Raw genomic sequence first — 24,418 nt, 5'->3', positions numbered from 1 at the left:
ATTTTCTACTTCGAAAGGAGATGGCACATGATATCCAAGGCATTATGAAAGCCTGATGAGTAGAGAAGTAATGCCATTTTTATTCTAATGCTTTCAACTATAGCATCTATTTAAATCAAATACATAAATGAAGGGTATGGAGACAATCTGCTTTTGTTAAAGATTTAACAAGCCTGCCCCTTCAATAAAACCAGCAGTTTCCTACTCACGAGACTTTTAAAGTCATCCGCAAAACCAAAAAAAAAAGATTTTCTTTTTTTTTAATCTCCCATTATTCACCTATCTCAGAAATAGCAAAAAAGTTGAACACTTAATTTCTTCTACATGTCTTCCCAAGATAAAAAAAAAACAAAGCATCCAGGAAGAGAACTAAAATGAACCCACATATACTCCTCTATTCTCTCAGAGCCTTGTAAAAATGAGGTTGCTATTAATGAAATCTCAAGCTCTCCCCTCTATGGGTGATACCAATAGCCTTACTTAAGCTGAGTGGTACCTTACACAAAATAAAATCCTTTTAAGGTCACTTAGCACAACACAGCCTTTTGCAAGGTGCCAGACTTCACATGGGAATAGAAGAAAAGGGCAGACCCCACCCAGCACTGCTGGGCCAGCCAGACAGAAAACTTTGTGTGGTGCTTTCTTCTGAAATGGAGACTTTGGAAGCTCATCAAAGGCATGGGATGCTCTGACTGCTGCAGAGCCGGTAAAGCATTTTATTGTCAGAAATGGATTAAAATCCCTTTGGTTTCTGCTGGTGATGCATCAGAGGACTCAAGGTGCCCACTCCCTCCTCACACCCCAGCACCCTCCCAGCCAGCCACCTGCCTGTCCTCACAGGACAAGGAGACACTCACGGTCCTGCAGCTTTCCCATCACAGACAGCTGCCCATTTCCCCTAACTAGAATGTCAGTGAAAAATAGTTGTACAACAAAACGGTCATGTATTTAACTGACATTAAATATCAGCCTATCTAAAAAAAAAGAAAACCAAACCCTCTAAAAAGTCATTTGAGCCCAAAAAGCAAGGTGCAGATATACTGCCACTATTTTGGGCACTGAACAATTTCAATACTCCAAGGCTAGCCTGCAGCATGTAATGATGAGCAAAAAGCAAAGAGTGACAGGCTGGAATAGCAAGGAGCCAGAAGAGAATGAGAAGCCTGGAGAAGATCATGGACTGAAGATGAATCACAGCTGAAAGGAGGACCTTGCTTTCAAGTGAGATATGAAAAGCCTCACCCTTAGACACAATGAGAACGCAGGCCACTGCAAACATGCTGCAATAACAGTAGTAAATAAAAATCCTTTCCTTCTGAATCTGCTTTAACTTCAGTTACTGTTCTTGGTGTTCTAATCTGAAGTATGATTTTCTCAGCATTTTTACAAGTGGGAAGTATTAGTATTTGCAGGTCCATTTGGTGAGAAAGCTAAGGGAGAGGTAAGGGAAAGGGGATGTACACGCAGTTCAGCTTTTGACTAGCTGCAACCCAGATCAGGAGCCAGCACACCATCCGGTTCCCCAGCAGGAAAACTGCAATGGACTACTCTGACACATTTGTGACACATTTGTACACAAAATCTGCCAGGCTTCATAGCTAAAAAGAGTCCTGATATATTCTAAAATCCAGCATGGGTGAGAAGCAAACTAGAAGCCTTGGGAACTCTAGATATTCAAGAGCTCACATTCTCCTTACAAAAAAAAAAAAAACAACAAAAACAACAAATTAAGAAAATCCATGACGTCATTAGTTGGAGGAAGGCGCCATTCTTTACATCATTCTGGTCAATACTGTCTACAGATTATGGTGCTTGAACTGCAATCCTCAGATCTGAATCCTTTTAAATTACAAAGAAAATTAAACCTATCACAAAATCTGCAAAGTTTTAGATAAATGTTTTTCATGAAATAAATCACACTTGTCATTTGAAAATTCAAGTGGTTTGTAATTTGTGTGCTTTTAATTCGTCTGAAAAAATATCAGTGCAGCTTACATTCTGAAATACATTGCTGTGTGCAAGTGAAGGACATTTTAAGCAGCAGGAAAAAAGGAAAGCATTCTACTCTCAAAACCTCAAAAAAATTTAACTTATGTGGCTAACATATTAATGCTGCAGTGTAATTTGGGAATACAAGAAGCAAATTTTTATATTTCACCTGCAAATTAGGCTCAAAAAGCAGCAGAGGAAAATCTCCATAGAGAAATGAATTGCACTCAAAGACAGGCTATTTTTAAGCCGTAAAAGAGCAGACAAGAACAGCGAATGCAACAGATGCCCTTGCACCTTTTTGTCAGAGTACACACCTGCATAAATAAATATTTAGCCAAACATCAAAATTTATAATGAAGCAGCCCACCACCAAATCAGGCAAAAGAAAATTGAGACTTATTGCAAAGAGCTCTGCCCTGAATACTAATGCATTATTGATACTTCACAACTGAAAAGCAACAGCATCACAGGATCCTAAGCAAGCCTAATGCATCTGCTGCAGGGAGATCTGAACACGGTTTGATAAAACCTGATTGCTAAAAATTTGGTGTTATCAGTCAGCTTTTGTAACAGAGGCAAAAGCACAGCTTACTGTCTAGCGGGATTTTTCCCTGCGCTTATTCTAATGATACACATTCAATTACTAGAGAAAGGAAAAGAATCAAATCAGAAACATCTGTAGTTTGCCATATAATTACTGGATCTTCCCCACAGAGACTGACCTTTGTAACACTGATACTAGGACCTGAAAGGCTAAATGACGGGATATTCACATGGTTTAAATGTGTAACATGATTACAAGGAATTAAATAGGCACTGTTATTTTCCATCTTCGTTTACATTAACATGAGTGTGTACTTTATGATCCTGCATTTAATCTTTGTGCTCGGTATGTAATAGCTGAATTTACTCACTATTAGTGGACCCAAGCCCCTAAAATGCCATATTTTGATTATATAATAAAGTTGAATACTGCATTTGAGGTTAATACGCAGCCATTACTTTTACCTGTAATAGGAATCTTTTTTACCACGCTTTCTTCCTGGCTCTCATCTTCACACCAGCTTGTGACTTCTGTATGTGAACACACCATAATGAAACACATTTCAAAGTGGTGGCGATCAGACTGGTTTGTTTTCTTTTAAGCCCTACTCCCTTTAATTTCTCACTTTTGTTATCTCTTGTTTATTGATCTAAACTATCCATTACCGTTCTTAAAAGAGGCGCCTACTGTGAACTTTACTCGAATGCAGTGCTGCTGTGCCTCTGTAGCTCCCAGAGAAAAAGGAAAAGCTAACCAAATGTCTTAAATAATTTAAGACCCAATGGGATTTCAGAAACAAACAGCCAACAGTAATTCTGCGATCTTGTCCAGAAGCCCGACAGCGACAGCATAGATCATACCAACCACTGAAAATTAGTTTAAATCAAAGTCCCCATCTCCTCTGCAGATAAAAGTGGCATGGATTTAGAAGGCCTAAATCAGTTTGTTTACATTTGCTGTGTAAAGAGCATTGCAACTTAATTGCCCGTCTCTTCTAGACTTTGATGTAAGGGATGCTATGAGAGCAGGCTGAGCAAGTTGCTGTCGCCAGTTATTACACTGAACTAATCTATTACTTCCTTATCTAAAGAAATTAACTGGATTTTCACTAACATCCACCTTTTAGGCTCTGAAATGGCACTGCACACCTTTCTTATCATCAACACTCCTATTTTGGAAAATATGTTCTGCAGTCTGGCTTCATAAAAAAACACAGCTAAGATATCACACAATTTCTAAACATTTTAAAAATATGTATATGCATATAGATCCTGTTTCAATAATTACCACAATATCCAGTCTTCTACAGAAAGAAAACAGTCACAACAGGTAGCATTCATTTTAAGAAGTAACAAGAGTGACGAACAACATTGCAATGTTTCGTAAAAATCACATTAATATATTTGTAATTTGCCAGTAGGTGTAACCATCCCCAGCAGATTTGGATAACACATTTGTACCTTGCAGCAGAGCACAGCAGTAACTTGGAGCACAGAGGCAGACCTTTTAGCACTTGTTACCTTGCTTTCCTGTGCCATCAAGCTGGGGAGCGTGTTTTGCCTGCTTTATTTCCCCACCATCATTTGGGATCGATGGCAAGCTGTAAGATGATTCATTACTCTGAATAGATGACCTATCTCCACACCCTTCTTCTGGAAGGACCTCTCTCAACAGCGGTGGAGCCTGCAGCATTAAAAAAAATAAAAATAACCGCAGCCCTATTATCCTGAGTCTCGAGCAGCAGCATTTTCCAACATACATTTAGGCTAATCTATACTTCACAGAGTAATCTGTTTCCAGTGTATTTCTGTTAGATGTTGAATTACCTCTGAGTTAAATCAGTGCTAGCCCAGCAATTGCATTCTGCCTTCAAGTAACACAAACTTTGAATTATTCTTTTAACCGCTATGTTTTCCGGAAACTGTTCTTATTTTGTGCCTTAGGCATTTACTGTAAGCAAAATGTAAGAATGGATGGCACATGCTACAACAGCAATAGAACAACAACAACAAAAAAAAAGTCTTTCCTTCTCCATTTCAGGCACAGCAAAAAGGCAAATTAACACATATTGTCAGCAATAGCTGCAACAAAACATCACTGAGGTAAGTGAATCTGAAGCCAAAGAACTTGACCCATCACTGGCTTCCTTCGGGCTCAATTCAGAATTTAGTCTGTATTATTACTACACATTTATCAAGTTTATTCTCTCGTCTGCATGTGCAGATCCCTGTAGCAGCACTATTTTGACCTCTGTTAATGAAACATTACTTTCAATGATGAAAACATTAGATGGGAAGCAGACTTCTTTATAAGGAGCTGAGTTTAGTGTAAACATAGTGAAGTTAAAAGCTAGCTTTTTTTTAAAAAAAAAAAAAAAAAAAACAAAAAACAAGCATTTCTTCAGCTGTCATCCAAGTCTGTTGCTTTATCAGACTCTAAGAGCAGAAGAAAACATTCTTTCTGTCATTTATTATTCCACAAGGAGCAGCAAAGGCTTTGGGGGCATCTTTCCTTTCTTTCATTTTTTATTTTATTTTTTTTAAACTTGTAGGGCATTCTTTTGTTTTTATTGTGTCACAAAGCATGGATTTGACTCTACAAGTCTTTTTTTTTTTTTTTTTTTTTAACTCTAATCACCTTATTATTAAATTAGCTATTAAATACTAAGTAAGTCAGCACCTCAGAGATAATCCCAACTTTTGTAACTTAATTTATTTATGCTTACCTAAGAGACTGAAGTGACTTCAAGTCCAAAACCATTTTGGACTCTCAACAAGATTTCACCGTCTCCTTTCTTCAATCACATATTTATTTGGGAGCCCTGAATGGCAACTTTTTGAGTCTCAAGCAAATAACTTTAACAGATATATTGTTGTGTTTTGTTTTTTTTTCCTCCCCCCCTACTGAATTTACACAGGGGAAGACTCCACACAAAAACAAGGAAAGCAAGCTGCTACTTCAGCAGCAAAAACCAGGGATTTTATGTCTCCTTTTCTGAATATAATGAAACCCTTTAATTATTGGTAGGATGGGGATGTCTTTACCATGAGAATTCATTGCCATTTAGCAGCATCTCTCTGCTAATTTCTCTGGAAGAACTCCGAGGAAGCCAGCTCGCTGTGGCTGTCCCACATGAGCCGGACTCACCCAAAATTCAAGATCTGAAGTCACAAATGATTAAGATCCCCAGGTACAGATGGCTAATGAAGTTCATAACTACATTACATACATCTTCATGGTAAAGCAACTGTTCCTGCACATAATAAAAATATTATAAGATACAAATATATATATATATATGTATAGTAATTTATATAGCTACTGTTCTGTGCAGCCTGCTTGGAAGTCAGGCGTTTCAAAGCATAAAATGAATCCTGGGATTACATTCAGGTGAATGGATTCTTTTAAATGGAAAAATAAGAGTTAAATGCATATACGTAGGCCACAGTAAAAAGTAGCAATAAGCAGATTGTTACTGCTTATATTCACCCATAAAGCCAGCGTTATGGAGATTTGACTTGATACAAATTTTTTACATACAATCGTAAATTTATGTACAGTATTTATCTGCCACCAGTGCAAGGACACATTCCTTGTTCATCTTTTTAATACGCTGAATGTTTTAAGGCAGAATACAATCCACAGACAGAAAAAAGTTACCTTGGCTATCACTGAAAGTGTATAATTAAACAAAACATTTCATTATCCTTATTTCTATCAAATATTAAAACCAAAATATAGCCTAAACTGCTTTCTAATTTCCCATTAAAAATTAGAGGGGAAAGAACTTTAACAAATATTTTTGCTCTGGCAGTATTACATATATGTTCATACATGCATATGTACCTGTGCATACACTTTTTCCTTTCTTTCCCTGTCATTTGTACATAAGGAAAAATAACTCCTACAAAATTTGTAGAGTTTGCTTATAATCTTTCACATTAAAGTTTAAAAAGGACAAAGATGCTGTTACCTGTAAAATCTGCTGCATATTTAGCATACCAGACAATTCAGTTTTGTTTTTTTGGTTTTTTGTTTGTTTGTTTTTTTAAAAAAAGGAAAAAAAACACTATCATGCTTGATAAAAAGCTATTAAGTCACAGAGAAAAACAGATAATTAAGCCTTGTGATAAACTTGCACCACAGCAAGCATGAGCTTCTTTAGCTTCTTTAAATCAGTAACAGATCTGAAGGGTAGAGCAGGCACCTCTGAAGACCTCAGAGGGCTGCTTGCTCCACGGGGCAATACGCTGCACCTACGCCTGTGTCCTGAGACACATGGAAAGTCTGTTCTCTCCTTACCCACTTTCTAGCAATTCCAAGGGCTGATAAATGAGCACTAATTGCTCGTCCTTCCCCAGGACCCAGGTACTGGGTACTGTTAGAAGCGCAGACAGGGCCTGCTGCACTTTAACAGTGCAATTTAGTCCTTTGGCACTGTTGATTTTGACATTATGTTGTTCTTACAGGATACTAAAATGCCCACTTTGACTGATGTCAACTAGAAGAAAGCATGCTAAAGGGGACAGAGATCCTGAGAAACAACAACTTCTGGTCATGCATTTTGTGGTTACTTGGTTCTTCAGTGCCCCCATGGCCTCCAGTACCTCATTTTCTGTGGAATTCAGGTTTCTCTTCCAAACACAGAAAGAGCAAGACAGGAAAAAGTCAAATACATCCTGTGAATTACAAGAATAGCAGCAGAAGAACATCCTACCCTAAGAAATACCTGTTTTTAGCAGTGTCTCCATTTCACTCTGCCTACAATAAGGCCAGCACACTGGGGGAAGACCCACTAATCACTGCACCATTGCATGATTCCCTCTTTAACAACCCCAGGCAGGGAAAAGAGTGAGCATTTACCAAACTTGCCAAGTGCACCGGAAAACCCCAGCACCTGTTACCACAGACGTGCAGCATGCTACAAGTGACGCTAAGCTGTGGGAATTTTCTCTAACAAACAGCCATTGGGAGCTCGGTGCAGCCCAACTGTGATGAGCAGCAGCTGCAAGTGACCTGAGCCAAACAGACGGACGGACACCAAAACCAACCTGGTCATCTGGCACTTCCTTCCCCGAAACCAGCAGGTTTTCAAACATCGCCACCACCTCTTCGGCAAGCAGACAGCAGTGCCCTGCCACAAACGACATGGGGTTTCTCAGGGGAGCCTGCAGTACATCCTGTACATCCAGTACATCCACATCCTGTGGCAGGTCTGCCCTAGGGAATACAACCAAAGGCAAGGCTCAGAGCCTACGGTGCTCAGATGGGAGCTACCCTGCCTGTCTGCTTGCTTGGGGCTGGAGGGGCAGGTCAGTATGCAGTAAGAAAATGTGCAACCCCTTTTGCCCTTAACTCACAGCATACACTTCCTTATTTTTGCTTGTAAAAGCATCAAAAGCAAATAAGTCACTTTTGACTTGGACGAACTGTGGCAAGCCAGGTCAGGCAAAGGCAGCCATCAGGAACAATAACACACAGAACTCAAAGGCACATCTGCCCTGGAAGGAATGCTAGGCAGTTACAGAGTCCTCCTCAGTACTAAGAGGTGCCTGATCCTGCCAACACTCCAGTGTTGCTTAACGCAGGGGACTAGGTAAGTAACAAAGAATGGAAAATGTTTTCATTGCTGTACTAAAGAGACCTCTAATTTGTCCTTGTGGCATACACACAGGAAAGAAGGAAGTGGGAAGAAGGATGCCAGTCCCCCAGGGAAGGCTGGTCCCCACGTACCTGCTCTGCTCCCCAACCCCACGGGCAGCACACAGTATGTTCCCAGGGAGGGGGTGGCCACCCCGCAGGCTCTGCAGTAATGCCTTTGGCTGATGACAGAGAGCTGCTTCTCCAGCTTCAAGGTCATCTTCTTTCAGGCTACTGGCCTGACTATAAAAGCTGCAAAATAAAGCAGGTGCGATGTGAGGTATTTATTTGAAGATCAGAGAGACAGCCAGAAGAGGGGTGGATGCAAGGCCTGTCATATAGCCCTTGGCTAATGGGATAACCAGTGGGACAGCCAAAAGCAGCATGCCCATGACCAGGTCTTTGCAAGGGTTTGGTTACGCAAACAATGAGGGTAGAAACATCATGACAAGTTAAAGCTGAAATGGCACCTTGCATCTGCTCTGGCCAAATCAATTGTGATATTGAAACCCATTCCTAACGGCAGGCTGCGTGGCCAAGTCCTGTAAACCCTTCCTTGTAACTCCCCAGAAATCCTCCAACAACTGTTTATGAAAATCCTAGCTTAAGAAGGCTGACATTTAATTTTAAGTAAAACCACAAAGCTCCTCCCAGCTCTTGCAATTAGGAGCCCGTTGCCATTGAGTGACAGTCTGGGTTATCTGGTCCCGCTTTTGTTAACATAAGGGGTTTGGTGACTTTTTCCTCCTTTAAGAAAGGTTTTTTCTAGTTGTTATTCTGTACCCCAGCAAAGCATTATTAGCCACTTTAAGCGGACGGTCTCCTTTCATGGAAACATGTTTTTATTTCACAGGCATGATCTGCAAAGCAGGGCTGCAAAAGGCAATGAGTTTAGGCACAAGCATTTGTTAAAATAATTGGGTACACAATTCTGAGTGCCATGTTTCAGCTCAATGATGACACTGAAGCCACGGAAGCACAGGGAGGCTTCCCGGGTGCTTGCTTGCAGGTCCCCACTGCTCTGTGAGCTGGCCACATGCAACCGTGAGCATGAAGAGGCCAGCTCTGATAGGCAGCTCCTGCAGAGCTCAATCTGCACTGTGCATGTCACCAGCAGCAAGATGCCCATGATTGCTGTGGGTGGGTGAGCAGCAGAGCGACCAGGAATGAGCTACAGGGTGCACGGGTGCCGACAGGGCTTGCAGGAACCTGTCAGGGACATTTTAAACACATTTCTGTCAAGCAAGTTATAAAAATAAACACCCTCGCTTAGCTCTTCAAAGCAGCAAAGCACAGGTGATAGGCTCTGGAGAAAGAAAAAAAAGTTGCCAGCCCCCAGCAAAGCTTTCCTATTTGCATCCACATTCCCTTTTGTGTACAGAGGCTCACAGCTTTCAAAAGAAACTGTATTTTAGAGGCCAGTTCTAGGAAAAGCCTGGGCATGGGAGAGCTGCAGCCAAACTGGCCTCCCCGCAAACCAGGGACTGGTGGGACAAGGCACAATAAGCACACGCAGCAAACTATGTCCTGCAGCTCAACAACAAACAACAGCCAGCTTTGCCTTCATTGCAAATCCTGATTAAAAAAAAAACAGCTTTTTTTTTTTTTTAGACTGAAGTCTTTTCTGCACATTCTTCTTATTCCCAACTGAGGAGCCAGCCAGCTCTTGCATCCCTAGCCTTTTCTCTCCAGCTGTTGGGAAATGTAAATATCTCAAAGTCAAAAAGAATATGCCAAAAAGGAAAGAACGCCTGAGAAAAATGGTCAGTGTAATAACAATGTAAATTATGAGGTGGTTTCAAAAGGTTGAAAGAGATCAGCTTGATTTTTTGAACCAAGTTTTCTTTGATGCATTGTAAAAAAGCACACAAAACTGGGAAAGGCAATATGCCACCTTGGGAAATATTCTCTGCTTTCCTAAAACTCTGCTATTTTCCTTAGATGGCCAGATGCCAGCTTCTTCCTCCCTGCATTTTCTGCAGCACTCCCGTTCACTGCCCAGGACAGCAGCGCTGAGGCGCTGCATCAGAACCAGGTCTCCTCACCCTGAAACAAAGCAGGCAAAGCCTATAGGGGTACAGTGGCTGCTCGCCCCGCAGCCAGGCTGCCCGCTTTGTGTGGCACTTTCCAGCCCAGGTCTCCACCAGCCCACAGGGCCTGTCCACATAAACAGGTTTTTGTGAGGAAGCTGCTATTTACACAGCCAACCTTGCTTTACCAACTGAAAAACACTCTGCGCCACAGCTCACGTTATGTTTGCAATTATGCTAAGATATACCAAAGTTTTGTTTTCCATCAGACTGTTTGGCAACAGTGAGCATTTGAGTAGGAGCTGCCCTGCATTGCATCGAGTTTCCTAGACATTTGATCAGCAAAACAATACCAGGGAGATAGCATATGCAGTTAAACAGTGCTTTTTCTTCCCCCAAAGTCTTACAAAACCTGTATTTCAGCGGCTGGCTCGTTTCCTATTGTCTCCCTCCCCCTGGGTGGTCCTTCCAGGGTGCCACTCGAGAGGGATACAATAATAAAAAGGGAAGGGGAAGGAAGGGACACCAACATAAAGAAAAAACAAAATGTATGACAATCTGCAGCAGGCTACGGATCAGAGGTCAGCAAACAAGAGGTCCTTCTCTTTTACAGGTTGCTTCCTGGAAACAGTCTGATTAAGCTGACAGCTTGAATTATGTGTTACATTTTGTAATGCACAATCCATCTGTGCTAAGCCCTCTTCAATGCAGCTGAAGCAGCACAGGCATAAGCTCTGCCTTTCTCCACCCCTTCAACACCAGCCTTAAAATAGCCATCATCTTTCCACACACTAATTCTCAGAGACCCTTTCCCCCCCCTCCCGCTCCCCATTTTTAAGCCCTTGAATAAAGCACTGGGTGCCCTGAGGAATTCCAAAAGGACAGAGAGGCAGCAGGGTAGGTGCCTGCCACAGGGAGAGTTGGGGGCAGCCCCAGCAAGTCCCCTGGAAGACCTGTGCCTGCCAGGCACCACGGGCTGGAGCAGAGGGCACCAGCTGGGAGAGGCGTGCATGCAGCCTCCAGTCAAGCACACCTGCCCCGCAGCGCCCTGACACAGCCATGATTCAGCAGAAGCCCCATCCTCAGTGACTATGACAGCAGTTGCATCACCCCACTGTGGGCTGTGACCCAGCCTCAGAGACTGCCCTAGGAGACCCTTCCCAGCAACGTCACCTCTCCTTGGCCACCTGACAGCATTATCATGAGATCACTGTTTTTCCACCTGGAAAAGGCAGGCTGAAACTAGACTGGAAAGAAACAGGTTAATTCTGAAGTAAAATACAACATACAAACACTTCTTCTGGGGGAACAAACTTTTTTTTTTTTTTTCCCAAACAAGAGCTCAGTTAAAGTGATGTCTCTAAAGTAAGGAAAGAAAGGAACTTTCACCCAAAACCTAAAACATAGGACTTCCTATCTTGGAAGAAGGATTTTGCCTGCTGAGTGAGCATTGACCTCAAAACTGCCTGCATAGTTTGTTATTTACGTAATTGAAGTTCACCTGCTAATTACTGGGAAAGTTTCTCCAAGACTTTCAGCTCATGAATTATTTTGCGGGACTCAGGAACATGCACTGAATTTTGAGTACATTGGAGAGATGGACTTTAAAAACAATTGGTTATCAATTCAATAATGTAGAGGCTACGTATCGCTCCACAGCATCTTCCATGCCTGACATTTCTGAAATTTTATCTGCATTTTAGTCTTCAGGTAAAAAAAATTAAAATTTGTATCTCTTCTGCAGAAACACACAGCAGTGGAGATCACACTTGTATGGCCTTGAGAAACAGGTATTCAACTCAACATAATGTGAGAGGAAACATTTACAATCTGATTTTAGTCATGCTCCAGAGATAATGCAAACAGTGAAACCTTTCTTATAATTTAGCTGGGCTTCAAGAGCATTGCATAATATTTTCATCAGTTCATGAACAACTAGGCATCACTAGCATCTACAGAGAGAGAACAAAAGGTTAAATTACCACCGCTCAGCTATGACTTCTCCAGCAAAGGCAAGCACTCTATGCAACTTCCCTGCAAAGTGTTATGATTAACAGGTGTTATACAAAAGAAAAACTGTAAAAGCTATTTAGATGTAAATTAGATGATGTTTCTATAGCAAGCAACAGTCTGATGCAAATGTGAAATGGTGAAGTTACATAAGTGTATATTGGTGCCTATTAGCTTCTGCTCAAATGGCGTTTATTAAAAAACAGACTGATACTGAAATCAGCTCCTAATACATTGTAAACATGGATACAGGAAGAACAAATGTGCTAAACAGATCAAGATACAAACAAACAGGGAAAAAAACACTGCAAAAAAATATTTCCTCACCCTCCACAGGTGAGCATGCTGTTTTCCTCCATATGTGTTCCCTCTCCAGCCCACAGCCACCCCTCATTCAGCCTGCAGGCCTCCAAGCAAGCCCTGCACCACGACAGCCACTTCAACTGGCCACATCTCACATATGAGCGGGGCCAGCCCAAAGGCAAGGAAGCCCAGCACCAGTGGCATACAAGGTGAGGGAGGTATATGAGCTGGTAGCAAAGCCTTCACTATTTCTGTTGTGGTCAGGAAAAGCAGCGTGCAAAGAGTGATTATTGCCTTCAGGGCACAAGACGCAGCGATGCCAGCAGTGGCACAGCTCTGTTGGGGCACAGCAAGGGAGCAGAACCAGCTGTCCTCTGTAGCTTGGAAAGACATCTGGGGACACCTCTGTGACAGGTACTGCCCCGCTGGGCTAGGGATCGCAAGGACATACCCATCTGCTGCCAGGCTGCCCAGGGGCTCTTCTTCTGCTGCACAGGGGCTGGATGGCTGTGGAGAGAATACCTCTGCAGGGTGGGTGCCTCCAGCCCATGTCCTGTTCCCTGCTGCCATCAGCATCCCCTTGCCTGCACACACCAGGGGCTCGCTGCTGCTGTCCTCGCTCACTGCCTGTGATGGTTGCCCATTACTCAGGCCATCCTGGGGTCCTGCAGAACAGTAACCACCACAAAAAAAAAAAAATTACTCCCAAAACATTAGCAGGACCAAGGAATGAGTCGTGGTGCATGGGATTAAGCCAGGATGAGCCACCTGGTGCATTCTCCAATCTCACTTGCAGACATGAGCAAGCACCCCTCTTGCCTTTGCTTTGCTTTCAGGCTTTCCATGCCCTCTCCCCACATTCCGTGTCCTTCTGCACTTCCCTCACAAGGGGGAGTTTGGGGAGGCCCTGGCTGCACTCCCAGCTTAGATTTGCAACTGGAGGCAGCTGGGAGAGATGCCCAGTACCAGCCAAAAGGAGCCCTGCCATGAAGACCATCTACCTCCCAAAACTGCATCTGGAAAAGAAAATAAAGAAGTTTAAAAAAAAAAACTTATTGAGAAAGCTTCAAAAAAGCTTTTCTTGGGGGGCCAAGGGGGGGAGGGGGGAATGCACCTGAAGAGGCTTCTTTCACAGTTTTTTTAAACCTTGCAGAAGAAATGCCTGCCCAGAGGCTTTTAAATTCAGCACGTTAATTACCTTTTCTAAAGAGGGAGAATACAGGGCTGACTCATGTGCCAAGAAAGAAAAAAACGCACCTACTTTTTAAAAAACACCAAAACTGAATGGACCAACAATTGTTGGAATAAATTAGCATTGGTCACAGAAATTCCCAGTTCTCCATTAAGTTCACCATGGGTTTGAGTTAAGCAGTATCCATGCAGCTGCTTATGGTACAGCATATCCAGCTTTTTGCTCAGCTTAGGCCCAAATTATGGAGGGCTGTGATAAACAGCAGCCGATACCAGGACCTCCTCTCCTTGCACAAAGCCTGGCACATGTTGCTCCTGCTATGCAGAGTGGAGCCAATCGCCTTCTGCTCCCCTCACTTGCAGCACAAAGGGCCAACTTTCAGGAGCTGGAAGACTATGCTGTACAAATCCAAACCTGGCTGACATCAGCCCGCTCGCTCTGCAGCACACGCTTGGCAGCAGACCTAGCGAGCCCTGTAGGCAGCCCAAAGGGATCACCATGCTGTGACAAAATGTCCATTTTAATTTCAAACCCAGCTGCATGGTTTCTCTGAAGGCAGAGGTACCCCACTGCAGAAATTAAAGGAGCACTCCTTTTCCAGCCACACAGCACTGACCCCTTGCACTGTCCTTTGGGCAGCACAGAGCTGCCAGGAGAGCCCTGGGACCATCCATCCCCCCCAACTCCAGCTGGAACAGCCTCTCACAGCAGCACAGAAGTGGAAGGTGTGCCAGGTGAAAGAAAATCAGAGGCAAATAGATTTCTATGGGAAAGAAAAAGCTATAGGGAGGGGGAGAAAAAGAGCAAGTAGTACAGAAGATCATCAGAAAATGGGGATGGCAGCTTTCATCTATACAGAAAGCCATAAGCATTACAGGAGAGCTGGAGTCCCTGCATCACTAGGGTTGCCAACAGTTCCCATAAAAAAGCTCCATTTTAGCTATTCTTATGCAGCTTGGAAAACTAGTTTAAGTCAAAAATCACTATGTTAACTGGCAGGGCACGGCATTTCTTCCAGGTCTTAAAAATGGAAGAAACTGTTCCTTGGAGACAAATCTTTGTCACCGCAACTTCAAAAACAAGTCTGTTAGCTCACTTCAGAATAAGCAACCAAGCCAGTAAAAACAGGAGAGAACACATTTTGTCTTGACAAAAAAATAAAAAAAAAAAAAAAAGGTGAGAAGTTGGGAAGCAGCCTTCAAAAGGAAGCACAGTCTTTCATCCCTGTGTGAGAACATCCCAGCTGGAGAACCTGCATCACATCTCTCAAGAAAGCATGAAACAAGTAATAGTTAATCCAGCCTAATTCATGAGAATGCTGGTTCTTGATCTACATTTCCAAATCTCATTTTCAGAAATGGATGAGCTATTCTGCACAGGCATTTGAAGGAGAAGGAAATCAACCTGAAAGAGAAGTCACCTATGCTGCCAGTGAAATATGTTGACATTAAAACTCCTAAAATGAGGCTCAAACTACTTCAAGACAACTGTGGTCATAGCAGAGAAAAAAATCTTCGCTTTCTAATAGAGGTGCCATCCCCTAGTTCTCAGGTTAGACTTGACCAAGTCTCACATCTGCTAGAAGAACAGCATGCCACAGATGGATGAGGAGGCTTTATTTTACAGAAGTCATCCAGCTGAGCAGAGTGCATCCAATAGGACCCCTCTAAACTTTGAGGTCCATCTTCAGCAGGCTGCCAGGACAAAGCAGCCTCATAGGAGCCACTGAAAGGGACTGCAGAAGGTCTGGCACTGATGCAAAAAGCCCAGTACAGCTGCTTGCTCTTGATTGTTGCCTTGCACATCCTTCATCCTCCTCCTCCCTTTTGTCTGCTCACAGTGCAGAAAAGCCAAAACCCTGAGGGATGGAGCAGAGGATGATCAACAGCCACTCTGCCAACAGAGGTGAGCAAAGCAGAGTAGAAGCATAGAGCTGTCTTGCATCAAAATACCCCAGCTGGAAAGTGAAAAACTGAGTAGCTTCAGCACCCAGTGAGCCTGTGATGAATTGCCTGGGAGTAAATACAGTCAAAAGAAAAAAAAAAAAAAGAAAAAAATAAGTGAGAGTGACAGTATACTTCAAGCAAAATACAAGAGGTGTAGGGAAAAAAACAGCAGCCTGGGGCATCTGTTTGCAATACGTGTGCTCCAGCACAGTCGGGCGGAGGCTCCATCATACCTGGGATGCTTTCCTGGTCTTCCTCAGAGATGCTGGGCTCAGGAACAAATGCCACAGGGACAGGCTGCTTGTCTTCTGCACTTGCTACCAGGTGCTCACGGGTCACATCCTCCTCCTCCACTGAGGTGTCACTGTTTAAGTCAGCAGTCCTGCTCTCCACACTTCCTCTATTGGGTGACAGCAAGCAGCATTCAGCAGGATTTCTGTGCTCTGTTAAATTAGTAAGGCTACTGCACATGCTGCTCTCTGCCAATGCCACTCTGGATGTGATGGGCATTTTCTCCTGCACCAGGACATCTGCCTTCACATCCTGTTTGTCAGCTTTATCCGTACATAGCATGTCACTGCCCACCCGTGGGAAGCATCTGCCTGTCTCATCACTGCTCAGTGCTGCCTGTCTGTGGGAGCAGGGCTCAGGCACAGAGTGGCTCTCAGCAGCATGTGAGGCTTTCTGCTGCATGCTCCAGGCAGCTGACATGTGGCGGCCCATAAAGATTGTTGCTGGGTGATATAAGCCTCTTGACATGGCTGTCCTGGAGTGAATTCCTGCTGGTCTCACAACCCACGGATTCTGGAAGACACAGGTGGAAGACTGCTTAAGGAAACAAGCAGGCAGCATTATATACCTGGAGTTTTTCAAGGATTGCATGGCGGTTTCCTGGAGGAAAAAGTGTCACACAAGAATTTGCTGTACTATTGCTTTGATACAGAGAAAGCGCTTTTTTGTCCATTTGCTTTCAAAGAAACAGAAGGAGTAGACAAAATACTACAACCAGCAAAGGTGAAGCCCCCTGTGCCTAATACAGGCATTCGTTACTTCACCACATCTGAAACTAAGCACATGTCACCCAGAAAAAGTATTTGTAGAAAAATAATTCTTAAAGACATGCTAACATAAGCTGATGGGTGTCATCTCCCACACTGTAGGCATGGTTTCAGCTGCCAGCAAGTTGGAACTTTGTGCACCTTTCTATTGGAACTGCCACAGAGCTGCTGCTGAAATCCCACCGAAGACACAGCTCCTAGCCATTACAACAGCTTCATTTCCTGGGCAACCACCTCCTCCTTTGGTTTAAAGAAAAACCCCATAACGCTAGAAATCCCACTACCCATTTCCTTTTGTTCTCAAGCACCTGTGAAAGCCGAAAGCCATGTGCCCAAACATCCCAGAGATCAGCACCCTCCTGGTGCCATGCCAGCACTTGTGATGCTGGGGGCTGCCCTTCCCAGCAGCACAGCTCTGGAGATGCTCCCTGTCCTGCTGGGGAGTGGAAGCAACAAGAAGCCAGCTCTACAACACCATGGTGTTATAGGCAACGATGCAGACATGACGATAGGAGACGTGGCTCCAAGGCATCCTCCAGAGCACACCAGTCCCTTGAATGCAGCCATGGCAGCTGGCTGCCCCACCAGCCTCTCAGCGAGGCACCACCACCAATGATCCTCCTTGGCCAAGCCAAACTTTAACACTCAGTGCATCTTAGAACTTTTCTGGTTGTTTTTCCACTTGTGTCTGGTGCAGCAATACCATCAGCAGTTGGACCAAAGTCTGAATGGAGGGGCATCCTTCTCCAAGGAGCACTAGCAAGAGAAGTTCCTGGACATACAGCACAGCACAGATGGGTCTTTGAGAATGCAGCAGGATAGGGAGGAGTCCCCACAGACTCTGAAACCTACATCTGTCTTCATTTGTCTATATATCCAGCTTCACTCACGGTATGTTAACAAAGCAAGGAAGAGTAAGGAAAATCTTTTTCTTTATTGTCTTCTTTGTGTTCTTTCCTCCATTTAATCCACACCAAACAGGAAGAACTACTGAGCTAACACGAAGTAGATGAAATTTTGTTTTCCACAAGAGAACTCAGGCACCAAGTGGAAATATTTCAAATGACACTTTCATCCAAAAACTCTGTTGAACTTGCATAAAATCACTTCCAACAACATAACCACTCTGCTTCTACATTCCAGGGCTTTAATACTTGCTTTTTGCTCTTTGTACGCTTACCCAGTCACAGCAATTTAGAAGGAGTGGCTACCACCACCAGAAGGTCACTGACAGTTTATGCAAAGCCAAAATTTGTTACCGTAATGCCCTTGTTCATACTAAGCACAGCTTGCTTTTCAGCCCCAAATCACAGCAAAGCAATTTACAGTCACCTCCATACCTCTCATCTCTCTCTTGTTGACTGACCTCTTCCTACCACACAAAGTCAGCTGCCAAACGCAGCTTAAAGGAAACAAAGACATCTTGTCTAGTCCGTGACTGTTTCATTAAAAGGCTCAAATTCCACATAACAAGAAACAGAACAAAAAGCCATGGAGTTATTTTTAAGTAGTAAAGATTTGCTAATGAGATCAAGTTCACAACTTATTCTATCTCCACTACTCTTTGGTTCCTCCTAATTACTTTTGGGGTCTTGGACTTGCTGCTTTAAAATGCAGGTATTTTATGGACTTAGCAGCTCCCGAGTTTAGTGTTCCAAAACAAATGCAATTCAGGTACAAGTGCTTCATAGCACTTAGCAGAAGTACATTGCCAACAAGCTCCTTCTTGTTTACAGAATAAAAATCTGTTCACTGCCTTTGGATTCTCCAAATAACTGTATGACAGATAAGGTTGGCTGAGGTACAACTTTTACCACCAAAAACAAAACAGTAGAAACCTGTAGATAAACTACCTAAAACAGCAAACAAAGTTATCAGTTACTGAATTTCATGGCACTCAGACAGGAGCTAAGTGAACCCTCTCACAAAGCACACTTATAGGCCTCTTTTCAGTTGTGGAGTGGAGGGAATGCATGCAGGCTCCCCACTTGCTCCTCCACTAACAATCTTTATTATTATTAAAGTGCTTTGAAGAGAACAAAGTCCCTTCCATTAGGCCTTGTAAGAGGGCATCGTCTCTGCTTGGCAGCAGATTACTATACTCACCTGGTTCAGGGAAGGATGCTTGGGCACTCAAAAGTGTTCCTGGGAGGTACCCTATCCCTAATGTCTAACAGATACATCATTCCCAAGATGCACAAGTCCAAGGATTTCAAGAAAATGCTTCAAAGTTGAAGTCAGACTTCACTGCACAAAGGTTTCAGAACCCCAAATTGCATACCTCTTTCAGCCAAGAAGGACCTCTTCAATACAGGAACTCCTTCAACATGTAATGGTGGGCTGCCATTACACTGGGCTTCAATGTAACAGTGTTCAAGTCGTTTCCATGAAGGATCATGGTTTTCTAGATCACTGTTCAGGTATATGATTTAGGAGATTAAAGATTCCCATAAAAAACAAGAGTATGCACACCCAACACCTCAGAGAAGTGCTCAATATTCACATTGGTGCCTTAGGGGCACAGGGATGCTAAGCACCTCTAGAAAATGCGTTCTGTTATTGTCCATCTTGGTCTCCAATGCACGTGAGCACATGCTGCACAGAGGCTCAGCACATTGTCCTGCTAATGCCAGTGGGCACCGACACCTGCACAGGAGGGTGAGCTGACATCCAAGCTGGCACCGCAACACATATTTCTACTATAAGATTAGGCTGATTTCAAGTGAGGTGAAGGTAGTGGGAAATAAACACAGTCAGGCTGAAAAACATGGAGTTATAGGAGATCTGAGACACAGCATATAGACGAGGCAAAATGATGCACAGCCTAGATGAACTTACCTTCCCAATTAAGAAGGGAGATAAGGAGAAAAAGGGAATGGGGAAGAAAGTTCACAAAAAAGCTTTAATTGTAATTCTGTACAAAGCAGCAAGTACTTGTACTGTCCAAAATATTTTTTTTCTTTTTAAGTCTAAGTCACTGCAATCCTTTGATGTTCTAGTATTTACGTGGAAACAACTTTTCTATAGGTTAGAAATAGCATCTCCTACACCAACTGCTTTTAATCAAAGAACCCAGTATTCAAAATTAAACTCACCTTTTCACATGTCTGAATTAAAAATCTAATTCACAAACTGCTGGAGGTCTCCTTATATAAGTCAAGGTTGCTCGGGTTCATTGCTTTGTATATTACATTTTAAAGAATGCTCTAAATTCAAGGTTTTTAACTTTTTAATCTATAGGGAAAACTTCCTGTAAACTCAGATTAACAACTGCTAATGCACTGAAGAAAGAAAAACGAAAGCCTTCTTCCTACTATAAAAACAAAATAGTGTGGCCTCTGTTTCTTTTCTGATAAGAGTCTTAAATACCAAACATTTAACTGCATAATAACATTTACTGGCAGCCAGGCAGCCTGCTTAGCAGATACATAAAGCAGGTAAAAGGGGAAAAAGTTAATTTCTTGGCTGAATGATTCCATCGGTAGCTATAGGGCAAACTAGAAAGTCTTTTAGTAAAGTAGCAGTTGATTCTTCTATCAATCTGCAGCACACATACTCTTCCAAGGAATGCATTAAATATGAAAATCATATCCCGTTATCATCTGTTTCCAGCTTTCAGCCCAGTAAGCTTTTCTTAATGAATGCTGTAGCCTAAGGGACAAGCATGCTGTTGGCTTTTCTGAATAATGGAGTGATGCTACCATTTTTGCTTATTACAATATCGACTAGCTGAGGGGGTTTCACACATAGTCACAAGTGACTACTCTTGCCAGCATGCTCCAAGTTATTACAAGATGTTTTTAGACATTTCATCTAAAAGAGCTTTACTGCTTTTAGCAAAGAAAACAGCTATGGTCTTGAACTGTATCATTTATATGGAGATAGGAGGAGGGATTAGAAGCCTGCATTACTGCAGATATATAGCAGAATATATTTAAGTATTCCTTGTCAGTCTTTTTGTCTGTTACTTAGATAGGCAATCTCTTTTTGCTTCTTCTGAGAAAAGGTCAAAATGCACAAAACTGTAAATACACTACACAAATCAACATCTGCATTTTTTTTAAATACCATTCATTAAGAATACCATTTGCACATTATAACTTCTGTGCTGAACAACAAACACCACAAACATTTACCTTTCTCCCCCTTTTTAATCAAAATAATTGCACTTTTTACCCAGATTCTTTGCTTCACTCAGGCTCTAAGCAATATTTCACTACAGCTGCCACAACAAAAAATCCCCACAAAGACCGCTTCGCCCTGTCTGCCTCTTAATGCAGCAGCTCAGTTTAAAGAACATCAGTGTAATAAAACACGTTTCACACACACACACTCTCCGCGTTACCTGCTTGTTGTATTCTTCCTCGTCACCTCGTGCTGACAAGCTGCCCTCTTGAAGCGACAACACACTTTTAATTTCTCTCCCATACCATTCCTAAGTGTGGGAAAAAAAAATCCATTACATAAAAATAGAGGAAAAAAAAAGCCAATAAACCACAAATCACTAAATACTGCTTTCCGAATTATACACTTTCATTTGTAGTATCCTGGCAACATTTTTAACTTGTTCTAAGTGAAAGCCAGAAGCCCCCTTTTCTCCTAATTTTTACCACTTACCTAAACAAATGCTATGACTTCTACACAACCTTCAGTAGGTTTTTCATACACATTCATTCATTCACTTAATCTAGAAGTCTACAAAATAGTAATCTGCTAATTCGAATTTATTTAATCACAATTGGTTTTGTAACACTAAAGTATTATTTCTGCTGTATCAAGACAATGACTCCACTGCTTTGGGATTACTTTGGGATTAAGTGAGCTTCAGAATTTTTCTTTTATGTATATCTTATAACTCATTGAGCTCTTATAAGGAAAAATATATGGCAGATGTTATAAAGAGCAGCTCAGCATGAAAAGCAACTTGCTCTAATGTTACTAACAAACAACTGCGTAAAACATTTTCACCTCCACTACATTGTTTAATTGACCAAATGTAATGCATTCGTAGTAGGACTACTGCTTAAAGCCAGGCACATGCAGCACCTATAATTAATCCTATTTGTTAGTAAATGTAAACCCCAATAACAAGTTACATTGGTCCTGAATGAAAGCACTTCAACACTTATTCTGCATCAAGTAATATGCATAAAGGTAAATCTTTAGAACAATTAACTTCACCAACCCTGCACTTCATACCAATGGTGTACTCAGCAAGTCTTCTGTCTTCCAGGCAACAGAAGCCTTTCATAAAATTATAAACAACAAAACAACAACTTTTAAGAAACAGAATCTAACCTAACAAGAATTAACTTCAAAAGAAACTCAGATATAACTACTGGATTTTCCTGAAAGCTTGAGTGATTTTACTTCAACTCCCACAAAATACTTAACAGACTGCAGACAAACACAGGGAGAAAACAAAAAAGAAAACAACAAAATAGCAAATCTTTCAAAAACAAAAACTTTTTTCAGCTACAGCAAGTAATAAATTGTGTGCATAATTATGATAAAGCACTCTTAAAGGACATTCTCTCTCAAGCAAAAAAAAAAAAAAAGTAATAATTTCTGTCAGTTGTACTTCCATGCTAGATTAAATGATTACACGCTTCACAATTCTCCACAACAAGGTAGCTTTTCATAATTGTAGTATAAAGAGTATGTAATCTGTGCTTTGTTTAACAGCTCAAAAAAAGCAAGTCTAAGCCAGCAAAAATAAAATGGATGGCACAGAAATACCAAAATGGAAGCAATGAATGGAAACACTACATGCATATCAGCCCATGGCACAGCTGTGACTCACAAAAATACATTGTAACAGCCTACCACAAGGGTATGCAGGAGGGTTGCTCAAAAAAAATCCCTAAACACAACAGGGAAAATTTAGCATCACAAAATACTCCTGACCTCAATCTGCTTTGAAACAAAACAGACTTGCACAGCGACCCCAGGGATAGTCTCTAAACTGTACATCACTAAGCTGAAGCAAAGAAAAGATGTTTCTTCAATGTCACCAGATCCAACAGGCTATAAAAATTACCAGACATTGACAGGAATATAGCTGTGCAAGGAAGTTATGAATGCAGGTATGCAGCCATGTGATGCTTGCCAGATGATTGGTTTATGAGTGTAAGTCAATTGCCACCATGAGAGAGATCTGTATCTTCGGAGAGCTTCCTCACTTCCAAAGGCAGGGAGAGCAGCTATTAAGCCCCCAGGCACCTGCTCTGTACACTGAAGTCCATGACAACACAAAAGCGACCTTCCAAACTAGAAACATAAGCACAAACCCACCAACATCTCAAAGGGAGTGTTAATTAACATGAACAGTTCTCATCACTCCATCTCAAACGGGATACCAAAGGCATTCCAGAAAAATCATTAAAAATTACTACAGGCATAAAAATTCAATTTGAAGAGACAAAAGAAAAGATTAGGGCTATTTACTTTAAGATGAGCGTTGGAAGGCAGGGTTAACATATTGTGAGTTACAACTAATGGCAGAGTAGTTTGAAGCCAGCTAGTCATTTTGCTTAATACAAAACCAAGATCCTTGATGCAATCAGAGAACTAATTTAAAAACATTATGTTTTTAACTACAGTACAAAGTTAGAGTGTAGGACTTGTTACATTACACTGATGCAAAAAAGCTAATGAAGGGTCTTTGAATCCTTATAAACATTAGTATCAATAGTTTAGAGGATTTTTGAAAGAACAGATTCACGTTTCAAGTCATACATTTATCTATTTAAAGGAACTTTTCTAAACGAAGAACTGCATTCAAAGGCTTTCTTGTCCTGTGCAGCTAGTGAAAGCCAAACCAGACAGTAAGAAAAAAAAACACATTGATGCTTCTACATCCCTACTTCAGAGTAAGCTCTAACAATGCTTCCTACTGTTGTTTCCAGAGCATACTATGAGAAAAGCTTAAAGAATATTTTAAATGAAGGTTCACTTGTTTTTAAAACTTCTACATTGCTTTACACTTTTCCTCCCTCCTGCTCCCTGTTTATGTTACAGTCTGATTCTTTCCTTCTCTTACCTTTTTTCAGAAGTGCTCATACCTGTCTTTCCCTATAGTTGCTGTAACTGTAACCCCCCAGATCAGCCAATCCACACCTTTTCTTTCAGCCCTGTATCATTGTCATCCAAAGGTGCTGGTGCGTATTTCTTGAACCCAAACACAGGATTTTTTAAACAACTCCTTTTAAAAGGATCACAGTCTAAGCTCTACTATCTCAGATGAAATTGCATGTGTCCCTGAGTAGGAAAGGGAAAGAAAAAACAATATACTTGGATAAGGTTGTTCCAGTTTTAATTCAAACTGTATTTCAGACAAATAAAAGCCATCACAGCTGAGTTCTAGACAACCACACAGTATTGCGTTCGTATCACACAACAGGGGCTTAGAACACCCCAACTAATTTGTTTCTTCCCCTCTTTTATTCCAGCAAGTTAAAAAAAAGAGTGGCAGAATCACATAAATGTCCCCATCAAATGTTTTCAAAAAATGCTGCTTCTCTTCGAAAGCGGATATAAACAAACTTCCCTCCCAGAAAAAACAGATTTGATTTTTCAGCCCCCCAAAATTTGACTCCATATATAAATGGCATGAGCACAAGCCATTTCTTTGAATCTGAGATCATTTCCAATCTATATCACTTTGTAATATCCCAAATATTTCAGTTACTTCAGTGAAGTAA

The 24,418-nt window shown here is 41.8% G+C and overlaps 1 protein-coding gene across 5 annotated transcripts in view; it reads right to left on the bottom strand.

Annotated features, from left to right (window-relative positions):
* Positions 1–24,418, bottom strand: part of KIZ (kizuna centrosomal protein) — a 59,371-nt gene that overhangs the window by 16,613 nt on the left and 18,340 nt on the right. For 4 of the 5 annotated variants that reach the window (XM_032183645.1, XM_032183640.1, XM_032183643.1 and 1 more), the window contains 7 exons: positions 21,061–21,150; positions 15,891–16,461; positions 12,971–13,184; positions 8,270–8,428; positions 7,588–7,756; positions 4,057–4,219; positions 3,001–3,066 (listed from right to left, as the gene is read on the bottom strand). In XM_032183645.1, the coding sequence (XP_032039536.1) occupies positions 3,001–3,066; positions 4,057–4,219; positions 7,588–7,756; positions 8,270–8,428; positions 12,971–13,184; positions 15,891–16,461; positions 21,061–21,150 (1,432 nt within the window). The remainder of the gene's footprint in view (positions 1–3,000; positions 3,067–4,056; positions 4,220–7,587; positions 7,757–8,269; positions 8,429–12,970; positions 13,185–15,890; positions 16,462–21,060; positions 21,151–24,418) is intronic. The other variant, XM_032183641.1, reaches the window with a different exon arrangement.

Source organism: Aythya fuligula, chromosome 3, assembly GCF_009819795.1.
Source record: "Aythya fuligula isolate bAytFul2 chromosome 3, bAytFul2.pri, whole genome shotgun sequence".
Lineage (NCBI taxonomy): Eukaryota > Metazoa > Chordata > Aves > Anseriformes > Anatidae > Aythya > Aythya fuligula.
This window is presented reverse-complemented; position numbering and strand designations above follow the sequence as displayed.